The 13684-nt window shown below is 41.7% G+C and overlaps 1 protein-coding gene across 1 annotated transcript in view; it reads left to right on the top strand.

Moving 5' to 3' along the window:
* Positions 1-769: 769 nt before the first annotated feature.
* Positions 770-13684, top strand: part of ABCA12 (ATP binding cassette subfamily A member 12) — a 144167-nt gene continuing 131252 nt past the window's right edge. The window contains exons 1-2 of the mRNA XM_089477824.1: positions 770-838; positions 9394-9487. Coding sequence (XP_089333950.1) covers positions 770-838; positions 9394-9487 — 163 coding nt within the window. The remainder of the gene's footprint in view (positions 839-9393; positions 9488-13684) is intronic.

The following is a 13684-nucleotide window of genomic DNA, read 5'->3' as shown; positions in this document are numbered from 1 at the left end:
TAATGTTGAATCATTTTACCCTGTCTTTAACCCTTGAAACCTACATAGGTTAACAGTGTTTTTTGGAGTTGTTGATATCCATCCCAAGATCTTTTTCTCTAGGAATACTTAGAAATATTTAAATAAGGAAATATCCCCCCTAGTATCTGTTCACACATTGCTCTAAAATGGGAAGGGAGGCTAATGTGTTTAAGGAAAGCATCGCCATTCATTCCACTGCTGCTAAATGGCTAATATAAAATGCCTGTTGTGGCTTTACATCAGCTCCAGAAACCAAGTATAAAAGCAGGGGAGACAAATAAAAGTGGCCCCACTGGCTTAGCAAGGAAGCTCCTGGATCATTTTTTTCATGACACTTCTACTGCAGGCTATATGTGTAGGTGGTAGGGAGTTCCTACTTGGGAAAAAGGTGTGTGTCTTCTATTTCAAACAAAGCATCTTTTTGGAATGCTATCCATTCTATCACAAAGGGACTGAGGAAAGCAGGGAGAGCATATTATAATTAGTACAAGTCAGTACTCTTCTTGCTTCTCTGCCTTTAGAGGAGCAGCCCGTTTCATTTGCTGGGAGCTATTATAGTGAGAAGGGCAACAGTATATACAGAGCAGAGCAGGTTGATTAGCTAACTACCTGAAAACTATGCTGTGTGGAGAAAGCTCATACACAAAGCATTCCAAGCCTTGGTGGGTCACGGCTTAAGTTTTTTGGCAACTTGAGGCCGGGGAGAGAAAAGACGTAGCTTGTTTGCGTCTCCCAAGGTCTTCCAAGGATGGGTTCCCTCTTCCAGCACCTGCGAGTGTTGCTGTGGAAGAACTGGCTGAGTGTCAAAAGGCAACCAGTAAGTATAACAATTCATTTGAATGCTAAGACATAGCCATGTTAGTCTGGAAAGTCAATGTGCAAAGGGATCTTGTTGCACTTTTGAGACTAAGTGAAAGAAAGAAGCATCTGAGGAAGGAGACGCAAGTCTATGAAAAGCTCACGCTACCAGTTTCTTTATTTCAATCAGTCTCAAAGGTGCTACAAGGTGCCTTTGCATAACTGATTTGAAATGAGAGAAACCCTTAGATGTTTTAGGATCTAGGGTGTGATTTTTTAAAAATAACTTGGGTAGTGGTGTGTGGGTGTGCCTTCACATGTGTGTGTTGGAGATGGAAGCAATATCTGCCTGAGGAAGCCCAAGAATATGGTGATATTTGTGATCATGGCCAAAGCTCAAAGATATATTGTTTTAACTCTGAAGCTCTTATTGGACTTGCTGAAATTAGTGTTATTCTACTTAACTGGGATAAGAACCTTTTGTTGTCTTATTTAATTGTGATATTAGACAAATGATCAACCCAAAAGTGGTTATAGTGACTGGTACAACAGATAACAGTTGGAGGAACAGTGGTGTTGACCATTAAACAAAATTCAAAATCCATATTGGTGATAGTTTTCAAAGATCCACAGCTTCTTTATCAGGTAGAGAGGGTAGAAAAACCATCTTCGATGGGAAACAAAAGTGACAACAAAAGTCATAAAAGCCATCAGATCTGTATGTTTGGTTCTGGATGCTATACATTGGCCTGTTACAGACAGCCAAAATAAAGCTGCTTCGAGTCACAGTGGAGGTATGGTGTTTCAATGATGCATACGTCCTAAGAGTCCAGAAACCACACCAAAGCCACGCTCCAGTCCTTAGGGCTGGAGCGTGGCTTTGGTGCGACTTCTGGACTCTTAGGACGCATGCATCATTGAAACACCATACCTCCACTGTGACTCGAAGCAGCTTTATTTTGGCTGTCTGTAACAGGCCAGAGTGTTTTCATGCAGGCATAAAGCTGTATCTCCATCTCTTAGTTAGCCCAGAGGTTCAAAGATTTGTTATTAGCTGCCTTCAAGGCAACTTTGACCCATGGCAACCACATGAATGAGAAACCTCCAAGTTACCCTATCTTCGGCAGCATGCTCAGTTCTGGTAGACTCATGGCTGTGTCTTCCCTGGTTGCGCCTATCCATCTAGAGTGCAATCTTCTCCTCTTCCTATTGCCCTCCACCTTACCAATCATTATCCTCTTTTATAATGAGATCTGTCTAGTGAGTTTCTTTTCAAACCTATATAGATGCAATCTCAGTTAATTGGAATTAAAGCTTGTCAGTCCAATAACTTTTACATCTCTTTCATTTCTCCATTTATATCACTTCCAAGGTATCTGGTAGACTTGCCAAATATCAATATGAGAATAGCTTTTACTTAGGCAAGATTGTTTTCCCTTTGGCAGATTGGATTGGTCACCTGAAAGGGACAACTAAGACAGATACTTGTGAACCTTTATCTATCAAAAGCATTACACATTTGCTTTTAAATTGTTCTAACTATGAGGATATTAGAGATACATATTAGCTAATTTACAATAAAGATATCTCTTTCTTGCTCATTGTAGCTTTTCTGGGTTCGCTAAACTAATGTCTGAGGTGAATGGATGACCTTGTCTTATGGAGAAAGGCTGGTTGGCTACCTACCCCAGGCTGCTTTGATTTTCATCCTGTGAATGCTTCTCTTTATCTAAAATTGGAGTACTGTATCTCTTTTTCACTGTGTCCAATTATGGTTGTGTATTGGTTCACAAAACAGTAAAAGAGTTCCCAAGCACAGTTCCATCTCCAGAGGCTAAAGAAAATGTTCTTTCTCCTTTTAACTTTTCCTTTGACTTGTTTTTCATCAGTGCAGCTGCTTAAGATATCCCCAAGTTCAAATGTTGCTGTGGGAGCAGTGTTTTACGTCAGGGAGTATTTTAGCTTTGCAGTGCTTTAGACTGAAAGAAAATCCCCAGAGGGAAGGAGTGACGCAGTGGGACAGGTGTGAGAAGCAGCAGCCAGGTGAAGATGCTAGGATTTTTTTTTTGGGGGGGGGGGGTCATTTAGTGTTCCTTTTGTTCTCCTTTTCCCTAGGAGTCTGTTGTCTTTTTGAACAAGAATATCCTCCTACATGCATCTATATTTGAAAAACAAGTCCATCTGAGCTGATCTTTGGGCCTTTTTATCATGAGAACAGCTGTTGAGCTTTTCCTCCTGCTATGAATGCAGGTAGGTGGTTATTCTTGATGAGGCACACACACAGAGAGAGAGAATATTGCAAGTGAGCATTCTGCCGAGTGTGGGCTTATCATTCCCAATCCCATTACAAAACCACCTGACGCAAGAGCTGCTTTAAGCTGCATGTGAAACCACCCAGTGACTCAGGGATGGAAAGTGCTAGTACTTTCTGGAAACATTGATAGGTACTCTCAAAGAGTACTCATGGAACCTGAAAGTCCTGCCCTTTCCCCCTCCAGCCTTGTTACACTGAGTATGGCTAGCTTGTTCAGCTGAACGTGGTTACAGTCCTTCCAGAGCTCAAGAACCTTGATCAGGTTCAGGGAGGACAGTTAACTATAACTTTCCTTTAGGCCTTGGGTTGGCAGAGTGTGGACCTGGGGCTACACGTACCTCCCCAACTGTATTGCAGCCCTCAGTCCCTCTGGACTCCCCTTACTGCCCTGTTTCTGTTTGGTATGTGTATTTATTTAGCGTATTTACACCGTGCCCTCCAGCTACAAAGGCTCTCAGCGTGGCTTACAGATTGACAATTTGACAGTTCCCTATCATCATGTTTACAGTCTAAAAAGACACGACAGCAAAGGAGAAGGGCATGGCAGTGGGGAAGGAGATTAAGTCCAGCAGATACTGCCAGTTCTTCTCTCCCTTCAAGGCCAGGGTGGTGGCAGTTGGGCTGGAGGGAGGGCCTTTCATCTGCCTCCAGGTCTAGCCATGGCAGAGCCCTGCCTGCCTCTCCTTCTCTCCTTAGAAGGCCAGGGTGATAGTGGAGGGAGGATTTCTCCTCTGCTTCTGGAGCTAGGCACAGTGGAGCTGTGTCTGCCTCTTCTCTCCCTACAAGGCCAGGGTGGTGGCACTTAAGATGGAGAGAGGGCCTTTCCTCTGCTGCTGGGACTAGGTGTGGTGGATGGATTGTGTCTTCTGGAACTGGTCTGTGGGAAGTGTTTTGGAACAGCAGTAACAGCCAAGTGCAACTGTTCCACTGGTAGTAAGGGACTGGGGGCCCAAACAGACAGGCCAAAATAAAGCTGCTTCGGGTCATTTTGGAGGTATGCTGTTTAAATGACACATGCATCTTAAGAGGCCAGTAGCTGTGCCAAAGGACTGGAGTGTGGCTTTGGCACAGCTTCCGGCTGCTTAGGACACATGCATAATTTAAACAGCATACCTCCAAAGTGACCCGAAGCAGCTTTACTTTGGCCTGTCTGTTCTGGCCCAAAGTAAACTTTTGCTCACTTCCTGTTGTTATGAAAGGCATCTCCTGGGTCTAAAAATTGGGTGGAAATTCCCCGATGACTCCTAGAAGGACTATCTATCTATCTATCTATCTATCTATCTATCTATCTATCTATCTATCTATCTATGGCAGGTGGGAGGGTGTGTGCGCGCTAATGTGGCTCCCTAGCTTTTCACAGTTGTTCTGCTGTAGCAAGATGGTTCATAGCCTAAATGATGAGTTGGAGGCTCCTTCTTTAAATTGGAGCTCCGTCCACAGTTTTTGGTGGAGACTGGCAAGGCCAGTATTTGCCACTGTACCCTCAGCCAGAGGGATAGTCCAGTTGTGCTGTTATAGCATCCAAAAGTAATAGTTTACAGTTAAAAAAAAAAAAGACCTGTCAGAGGACTCTGGTGCCACAACAAAAGTACAGATCTCAGGATCCCATAGCACTAAGCCATGGTAGTTAAAGCTGTGTCAAACTGTATTATTTCTGCAGTGCATATTAGACAAGTGAATCCTATGAGCTGTCTCAGGAGTTGCATATATTTCAGGGATAGGGCTTAGCATCTTGGATAGTTCATCTAAAACTCAGACTAAATCCTCAGCTGTATTAGCACCTGCAGAAATAAGCCAGTCTGACTTGTCATGGGTCTATCCTACAGAAAGCTGGGATTTGTAGTTTGTTGTGGCACCAAAGCTCTCTGACAGAGAGCTCTAAATGTCTCACAAAACTACAATTCCAAGAATTCCATGGCACTGAGCCATGGCAGTTAAAGTGGTGTCAAACTGGATTATTTCTGCAGTGTGGATGGAACATTAGAATGCATTCATGGTCATCCCACTGGCATGATAACACCAATTGCCACTGAGAGTAAATGACATATGCCTAAGTGAAATATGCATAGGTGAGTGTTATATTTTGTATACTTGAAAACATAATTAAAATATTCAAAAAGAAAGAAATATGCACCTGCAACTAGTCTTTAATTATCTATCTCCTTTTTTATTTTCATGAATATCTGGAAGTGGAAGCAGAGGAGGCACCTATTATATGCAGAAGCATGTCAGGCTGTGTAGAATTTAAATTTACAAACTAATAAATTCAAGAATTGCTTTAAAAGACAAACGCCAAACTTCCAGCCACCCCTGCCCAGTAATAGAGCACAGTAATAAAACTGAAACGTCTGAGTTCATGAGGCTCATTTCACATTTAAATGCACAATTTAATTAGGAAATATTATTGCTTTATCATGACAAGAATGGGTGCCTCTGTTCTAACACTGCTTCAACAGCTGCTCCAATCCCTTCCATTTAAAACGAATCTTTAAATAGTTTTAATTTTAAAGATTGTGTGATTGCTTTTTAAAATAACTTTTATATATATTTACTGAACTTTTGGAATGTTTTCAATCTGTTCCTGTTTTAGTATCCTGTAGTCTACCTTTGAGGAAAGGGAAGGATATAAACGAATAAAATAATGTTAAGAATAGTTGTTATAGTAGTGTTAGCAGGTGCGAGGGAGAACAGAGATATCAGTCCCACCACCTCAACCCCGAGTTGAAAGTAGACTACAGGTTGGACCCAGAATCTGTGTGGAAAGATTTATTATCTTTGTCCAAATAGGTTCCTTTCCCTTCCAGAATAGATTAGCCTTGCCACCCGTTTTTGGAGCAAACGAGAACAATTTTATTAGCTCTAACCAGTAGCAGCAGCAGCAGGAATACAATAATAATAATAATAATAATAATAATAATAATAATCTATATATATAATACTATAATAGTGTAGTATAATAATACTATAAGTATTTTTCTTACAGACACTGCATCTGGTTCTTTTTCAAAGGCACTGCTTACAAACTACTTAAAATGGGGGCATCTTATTTGTCCCCCTGGCACAGTGACAGTCCCTTAAATATTTGCCTAGTACACCAGCCGTTGAAGTGGACAAACTATCACTGAAGGCTGACGTATTGCTTGTGCCTTCCAGTTATAAACTAAACAAATGTCAGAGACAGAGTAGATAAAACCAGTTTGCATTGCTTCTTGGTCCTTCGACACACCACCCCTAACTACCACCTTCTTCCACTGTTAGACTTTTTGATCCCTATAGTTTGGTAAAGTACTTAGAATTCTTTGTAGAAAGGTACTTTACCACATTACAGTTCCAAGACCCCATAGGATGGAGCTGTGACAGGCAATGTGGTATGAGTCTGTATAGGTTAGGTATGCTATAACTATTCTGTTAAGAAAATAATCTCTTCAGAACTAGCTCATTGGAAGATGCAACAGGTTCTGCACTTGTTTTTGCTACTCTTCTCCACTAGAGATATGATGGCTTAGGACTTTATCACCCAGGGAAAAGCTTGGGGAAAAGCAGGGATTTAAATTCTCATTATCCTGTGAAAGTCACACAATCACTCTGAAGATTTGCACACAGAAATCCCATGAATGATTTGTTGCAGGTTATTACCTGGTTATTTCTGGGATAAGTCCTCCGTAATTGCAATGCGTGTGAAAATCTTCCTGCGATTGCACAACTTTCCCAGGATGACAGTGTAAATTTCCAATTTCCCCCATGATTTCCCCCCCTTGTAATAAACTCCTTAGACTAATGATTTCCAAGGTCCAAGTATGCTCCCCACCAAGGGGGCATTGGAAACATCCAGGGAGGTGATGAGGGGCAAAGGGGGCAGCAAGGGGGCCCTTCAGTCAAAGTATTGGTGTGGAAGAAAGGCAAAAGCCTTTAGGACCATGGGGGAGGAGGAGGGCTGCATGAGACTCCTTTTCAAGGTCTGTTACAACACAGCCATGCTGATCATTTTGTGTGGTGGCATCTCCCATTCTTCACTTCCCCACACAAGATCATTCCTTTAGCTACATGTTTCATTGCTTAAGCTTTGTGAGCTTTGCTCAGACTTGGCTGGCAGGCTGGAACTGCTCTGCTTCTTTTGTTTTATTTCATCAGGCTGAGAGAAGAGGTAGCAGAAGAAACAGTGTTTGTGTCTGTGTGTGTATGTGGGGACACTTGAAGCTGTGTGGGGACGACACGTCTCTGATGAAGGAGAGGGAGGAGTATCTAGGCTCGATTCTCGGAATTGGTCATTCACCTTGGAGCAGCGTCTGTAGTTAAAATCTCTCCTTTCCCCTTCCGCGCCAGTCTCCAATCTAGGGTGTGTGGTCTCTGTAAACCCCCTACAAACACACTGGCTGAATCCATCTGTGCTCCAACAAAGAAGGATCGAGAGTCCTTCCTCACCAGACCAAAGGTTCTCCCTTTGCACCTGGTCACCTTGAGAGCATCAACTGAGAAGCAACCAATAGACCTCTTGACTGCACTGTCCTTTGCTGGATGGCTGGCATGGCTGAGAGTTTTCTTGGTTGTTGGTCAGCCAGCTCCTTGGTTGCTGCTCCCAGGGTGACCAGCTGCAAAGGGAGCAGTGAGGTTGTTCTGAATTTGTAGTAGATCAGTAGACCTAACATCAAGAAATATCTGGGAGTGGGGCAGCACTATGATTGTAGCCCAAGAGGAAAGGGGGTGGTAGCCAGAAAAAGTTTGCTGACCACTGGTTTAGACAGAAAAGATTAGGAACTTTAGTTTTCCTTTCCTGTTTATTTGCTTCTCCTATCAGCAACTTATGCCAAAGAATTATAAGCAGATTGCGTTATTTGGTTCAGACAAGGTTAATTAAGTGACTGCCTTCTGTCATAACCCATGATGAGCTCTTTCCATTTTGTTTTTTCACGGCCTGCCTCAGGATGCATCTACAGTATAGAAATAATGCAGTTTGACCCTGCTTTAAGTTCTGTAGCTCTGGTCCAATGGAAATTTTGGGACTTCTAGTTTTACAATGTCTTTAGCCTTATCTGTTAAAACGTATTGGTGCCTCACAAAACTGCATTATTTTTTCAATGTAGATGCACTCTCGCTCTCTTCTCTCATGAATGAAGACATGTCCTAACATATTTGCCTGCCATCACAGCTCATAGTGTAGATTAGAGAGGATCAGGATGTCCTGTCCTAGGAATATATTGCTTTAATAAATACTTCTCCTGTTGAGAACTCTAAATTTATTTTCTACCTGCATTTTATTTATTTATTTTAAATTCATCCTCCTAGGATAGGAACTTCTGCTGTTGTTGGAGAACAATCTCTAGCAGGTCTTCCTTTCCGGTTAGAATCTCTCTCCATTCATCCCCTCTAATGCTCCTATGTACACTTACTTGGAAGTAAGCACTAGTAAGCACACACATGATTTCACTATTAGTTACTTTAATTAGCAGTGCCTTCGTGCACTGTAGTTTATTTGAGAAACTTCTATGAAAGATTAGTTTACATGACCCTGGAATAAATTTTCACAGGAAGCCACCATATGCCACATTGGAGTGTTGTCCCATCTACCTCAGTAACATCTATGCTGAGTATCAGCAACCTTCCACAGTTCACAGAGCAGTCTTTCCAAGAATCCCAGGCATACTTGCATACTTGGACTTGCAGAGATGCAGCAACAAATTAAAATATTTTCTAGTCATCAGTACTATCCAAAATTGAACATTGGTGAAATAGTGGAATCTACTGCAGTTGGAAAGAGAGACATCTTGAGTTCTCAGTGCAGACCCCCACCCCAGCTATCCCAACATTGGTTCAGGAGGGCTGCAAACCTATTCAGTGCTGGGTTTTTTTTTGGGGGGGGGGGGTGTCACATAGGACTGCATAGAGAAGGGATGGATGGATGGATTTAGATTGTAAGCCTGAGGACAGGGATCCGTCTAACTAAAAAGATTGCATGTACAGCGCTGTGTAAATTTACAGCGCTTCATAAATAAAGGTTGATGATGATGATGATGATGATGATGATGATGATGGATGGATATTCAATTGTATTGGTATTACACTGTGAGTCCAGCATTGAATCTGGGCCATTGTTTGTTGCATCAGGTATCAGCAGAAGATCCAAATGTTCTGGTTACATGGATATGTTTCTTGCTACAGAAATGAAAACTAACATCCAACAGAGTTCCTGTGTTATTGCTTAAACATTTTAACAAATAACCCCAAAACTAAACAGTTATTTGCTCTCTGTTCTTCTCTTTCAGTTATGGTCATTCACACTGATATCATGGCCTGTGTTTTCATTCATCCTTCTGGCCATCATAAGAGTCAGATTCCCTCCAGAGCCTCAGCCAAGTTGTAAGTCATTTTTCATTCCTACTATAAATACCCTAAAGGCACTAGATCCTGTCTGATCTTGAAAGTCAAGCAGAGTCGTCAACCCTGGCTAATACTTGGATGGGAGACCATCAATGAATGCTAGGTTCTGTAGTCTACATTTCAGAGAAAGGAACTGGGTAAACCACCTCTGAGTATTCCTTGCCTAAGGCCCCATGCAGACCGCCAAAATAAAGCTGTGCCAAAGCTGCACTCCAGTCTGAGGACGCATGCATCATTTAAACAGCATACCTCCAAAGTGATCCAAAGCAGCTTTATTTTGGCCTGTCTGTATGGGGCCTAAGAAAGCCCTATTAAATTAATGGGGGTCACTATTAAATACCATTGATAGACAACTTGAAGACATATGTATACATGCATAAAGATGCATGTGGGATATACCTCATTACAGAGAAAGGCACTGATGTTCTTCAGTCCTAGAAATTAGTTCTTCACACTTCCCAATAATTTTTATAAATGTTACAATCTGGTTCCATTCACAACTTGTCTTCAGCAGTCATTAATACAGTTGTCACCAAACTGCATGCCACTGGGCGTTCCTATGAAGATTGTCAGAGGTCCTTGTGTGTACAGGTATATTTTCAGATAACAAAGTAGATGTGTTTCTTTAACAGACTATTTGGGAGCAGGTGTAGATATAATATGGAACAGGGATTGGTTCCTGTACCACCAAAAAAGAAGAATAAGTCTTAGCGACCCCCCCCCCCCCAAACTAACAATATGTACATGTGAAAACAACCAGATCAGGTAAGCCTTGCATAAGTAAGGGGGGGGGGAACATTTTTTGTTTTTGAGAGACCACTTAAAAGCTTCTTCCAAAATGCATCCAGAGATGACTTTTTCTTTCACCAGCCTCCATTTTTCTTACGATTTCAGTTTTGCTGGCCAGACGTACAGATCTGTGCTTTTAAAAAAACATACTGGGGGCAAGCTGGTGAGCAGGCTCATCTGATCTCCCCTTTTCTCTCTGTTTTATTATTTACGAATGCTTAGTAAGGATTCTGGAGGCAGCTACTGTTTACCTTGCTTGTTGTGGGCAGGCACACACAGCTCCAGTAGGATCTGCTAGAGTAGAATACTATACTTCCCAACTCAAGCTTTATTGCATTGTTTGCTGCAGATTGGGTAGAACGTGAAAAACTATGGATCTCTTAAAAAAATGGGTATGTCACCACATTTTCTTATTCTACTTTGTAACCTATACTCAAGACAAGAAGGCAGTGTCAGGACAAAATATGGAGAAGCAATGATTGTAAATTAGCAAGGGAGTCAGACAAGGCTGCATTTTATCAACCTATCTGTTTCATTTTTATGCTGAATGTATTATATGGAAAGCTGGATTAGACTTAGAGGAAGGAAACATGAAATCTGGAGAAAGGAATATCAACCATTTAATAATAATAATAATAATATTTATTTGTATACCGCCCTATGGCAAACCAATCCGGGTGGTTGACAACAGTAAAATATAAAATATAACAATTAAAAACACTTTATCCCTCCCCCCCCTTAAGACAATATTAAACAGTATAACATATTAAAACACAATATCAAAGCATAAAAACAACAATTTAAGATATATAGATGACACAGATGATATACTACTAGCAGAAAAAGATATGACTTGGAACAACTGCATACTGAACAAAGTTGAGGAATAAAGTGCAAAGGCAGGCTTACAATTAAACATTATAAATAATAATTAGTGACCATGGCTGATTTGTTGTTGTGTACTTTCAAGTTATTTCTCACTTATGGTGACCTTAAGGCAAACCTATCACGGGATTTTCTTGACATGATTTGTCTGGAGGGTGGGGTTGCCATTGCTGTCCTTTGAGGCTGAGAGTGTATGACTTTCCCAAGGTCATTAAAAAGGTTTGCATGTCTCAGTGGGATTTAAACCCTAGTCTCCCAATGTTCCAGTCCAACCCTCATGCCTCTACATGACAGTGTCTTTGCATAACTTGATTTGCATAACTTTGAGGTGGATGATGCTGACACTGAAATGACTAATGGTTTTCTATACTTTGGCTCCTGCATAAATTAAAATGGAGACTATTGTCAAGAAATGAGGAAACCTGGAAGGGCAGCTATGAAGGAACTAGACAAGATTCTCAAGTGTAAAGATATATACTTAAATATCAAAGAGAGAATCAGGTCATAGTATTTCCAGTTTCTATGTATGGTTGTAAAAGCTGGACAGTGAAGAGAGGTGAGAGGAAAGAAATCAATGTGTTTTCAATGTGCTTTTTGAGTAGAGCTTTATGGATACCATGCACTCCCCTGAAGGACAAATAAATAGGTCTTGGAGCAAATCATTGGAACTGAACTTTCCCTAGAAGCCAATGATTCTTTAGAAAAGCTGGCAATGTTCAGCAAAGTGGAAGACCACATTACAGCAGGATTCACTCAGGCAAGGGAGCCACAGTCCTGACTTTGCGAGACTTGAGTGGGGCATATAACAAGTGAGTGTCTTGGATATGGTCACTGTAAGTCAAAATTAACAACAACAAAACCTGCCAACATGCTGCTGCAACACATCACTAAAACTCTGTGTTTCTTCCATCACCATCCTGCCAATGCTGTTAAAAATATTGAGCTAGACAGAAGAGAGATAAAAGGGGGTTGGGAGGCATTAAAATGAATGAATGAATGAATGAATGAATGAATGAATGAAATGTTTATTTATATCCCGCCTCTTCCGTTTTGGGGATCGAGGTGGGTAACAACATGATTATATAGTATATAAAGATCAAACATTAAAACCCACAAAAACCCTGCCTAACTCTCCCACCCAAATTTAAAATTACATAGTGGGACACAGTTAAAATATATAACAACACATACAATCCACGATGAAAGAGGTGGTGGAAAAGGTTCAATTGGTTCTGGGCAATTTTCAGTCTGAGGAGGCCTGCCGGAAAAGCCTCCAGCGAGGATAATTGGCAAATTTCTTCCAGGAGGTGGTTCCAAATTTTTGTGGCAGCTGAGAAAAATCTCCGGGAGGTTACCGCCAATCTGATCTTTCTTATTTGTAAGAGGTTTTTCCCGGAGGACCAGAGTGTACAGGGAGGACTATATGGGAGGAGGCGTTCCTTCAAGTAGACTGGATCCAGGCCATGTAAAGCTTTATAGGTAGTAACCAACACCTTGTACTGTGCCCGGAAGCTAATAGGCAGCCAATGAAGTGACTTTAAAATAGGTGTAATTCGGCTGAACCTGGATTTTCCGGCGACCAGTCTGGCTGCCATGTTTTGTATCAATTGAAGCTTCCGGACGTGGCACAGGGGTTGCCCCATGTAGAGCGCATTGCAGAAGTCAAGACGAGAGGTTACTAGAGCATGTACAACCGTTCCTAGGTCCTGCTGCTCCAGGTAGGGACGCAACTGGTGTATCAGCTGAAGCTGATAGCAGGCACTCCTGGCTGTCGCGTCAATCTGAGAGGACAAATGAAGCGACGAATCCAGGAGCACCCCCAAGCTGCGGGCGCGGTCCTTTAGGGGAAGTGCAACCCCATCTAGGACTGGTGAACTTATCTCCATACCCAGATTGGCATTACCTATCACGGTTAACTCCATTTTATTTGGATTCATCTTAAGTCTATTTTCCCTCATCCAATCCAATTACTGACCTCAGGCCTGCTGTTGTTTGGTTTTTATCCTCTGTGCCATGTTGGGGTTTGTTATCTGACCTTTGTCAACAGTGTTGTATTCTGAGGCCTGAGTTCTGAGTGATAAGGGTGTAGGTTCTTCAGCTCCTTTAAAAAATGCAGGATTTATTATTCTACAGTTCCTTGCCTGTCCAGGATTACTACTATACTGCAGAAGTTCCACACTGCTTTAACAGTCATGGCTCCATCCAATGGAATCCTAGGATTTGTATTTTGTTGTGGCACTAGAACCTAAATATCACACAAAATACAAACCCCAGAATTCCATAGCACTGAGCCATGGCAGTTAAAGCAGTGTCAAAGTGCATTCATTCTGCAGTGTATATGCAGCCCAAGACTACAGCCTTCCCATATGAACCATAGAAAATCTGAGGTGGACTATATACACCCAGTCCATTCAACAAACCCATTCACATCACAGAATGGTATGCTACTACACATTCATTCCTTCCAACTGTCCTGATTTGGCAGTCCTGAGTATGTGTCTT

Source organism: Sceloporus occidentalis, unplaced genomic scaffold, assembly GCF_023333645.1.
Source record: "Sceloporus occidentalis isolate IW3139 unplaced genomic scaffold, rSceOcc1.0.p SCAF_12, whole genome shotgun sequence".
In the NCBI taxonomy this organism is placed as follows: Eukaryota; Metazoa; Chordata; class Lepidosauria; order Squamata; family Phrynosomatidae; genus Sceloporus; species Sceloporus occidentalis.
Note: the sequence above shows the minus strand (reverse complement) of the source record. Positions and strands in the feature narration are given on the sequence as shown.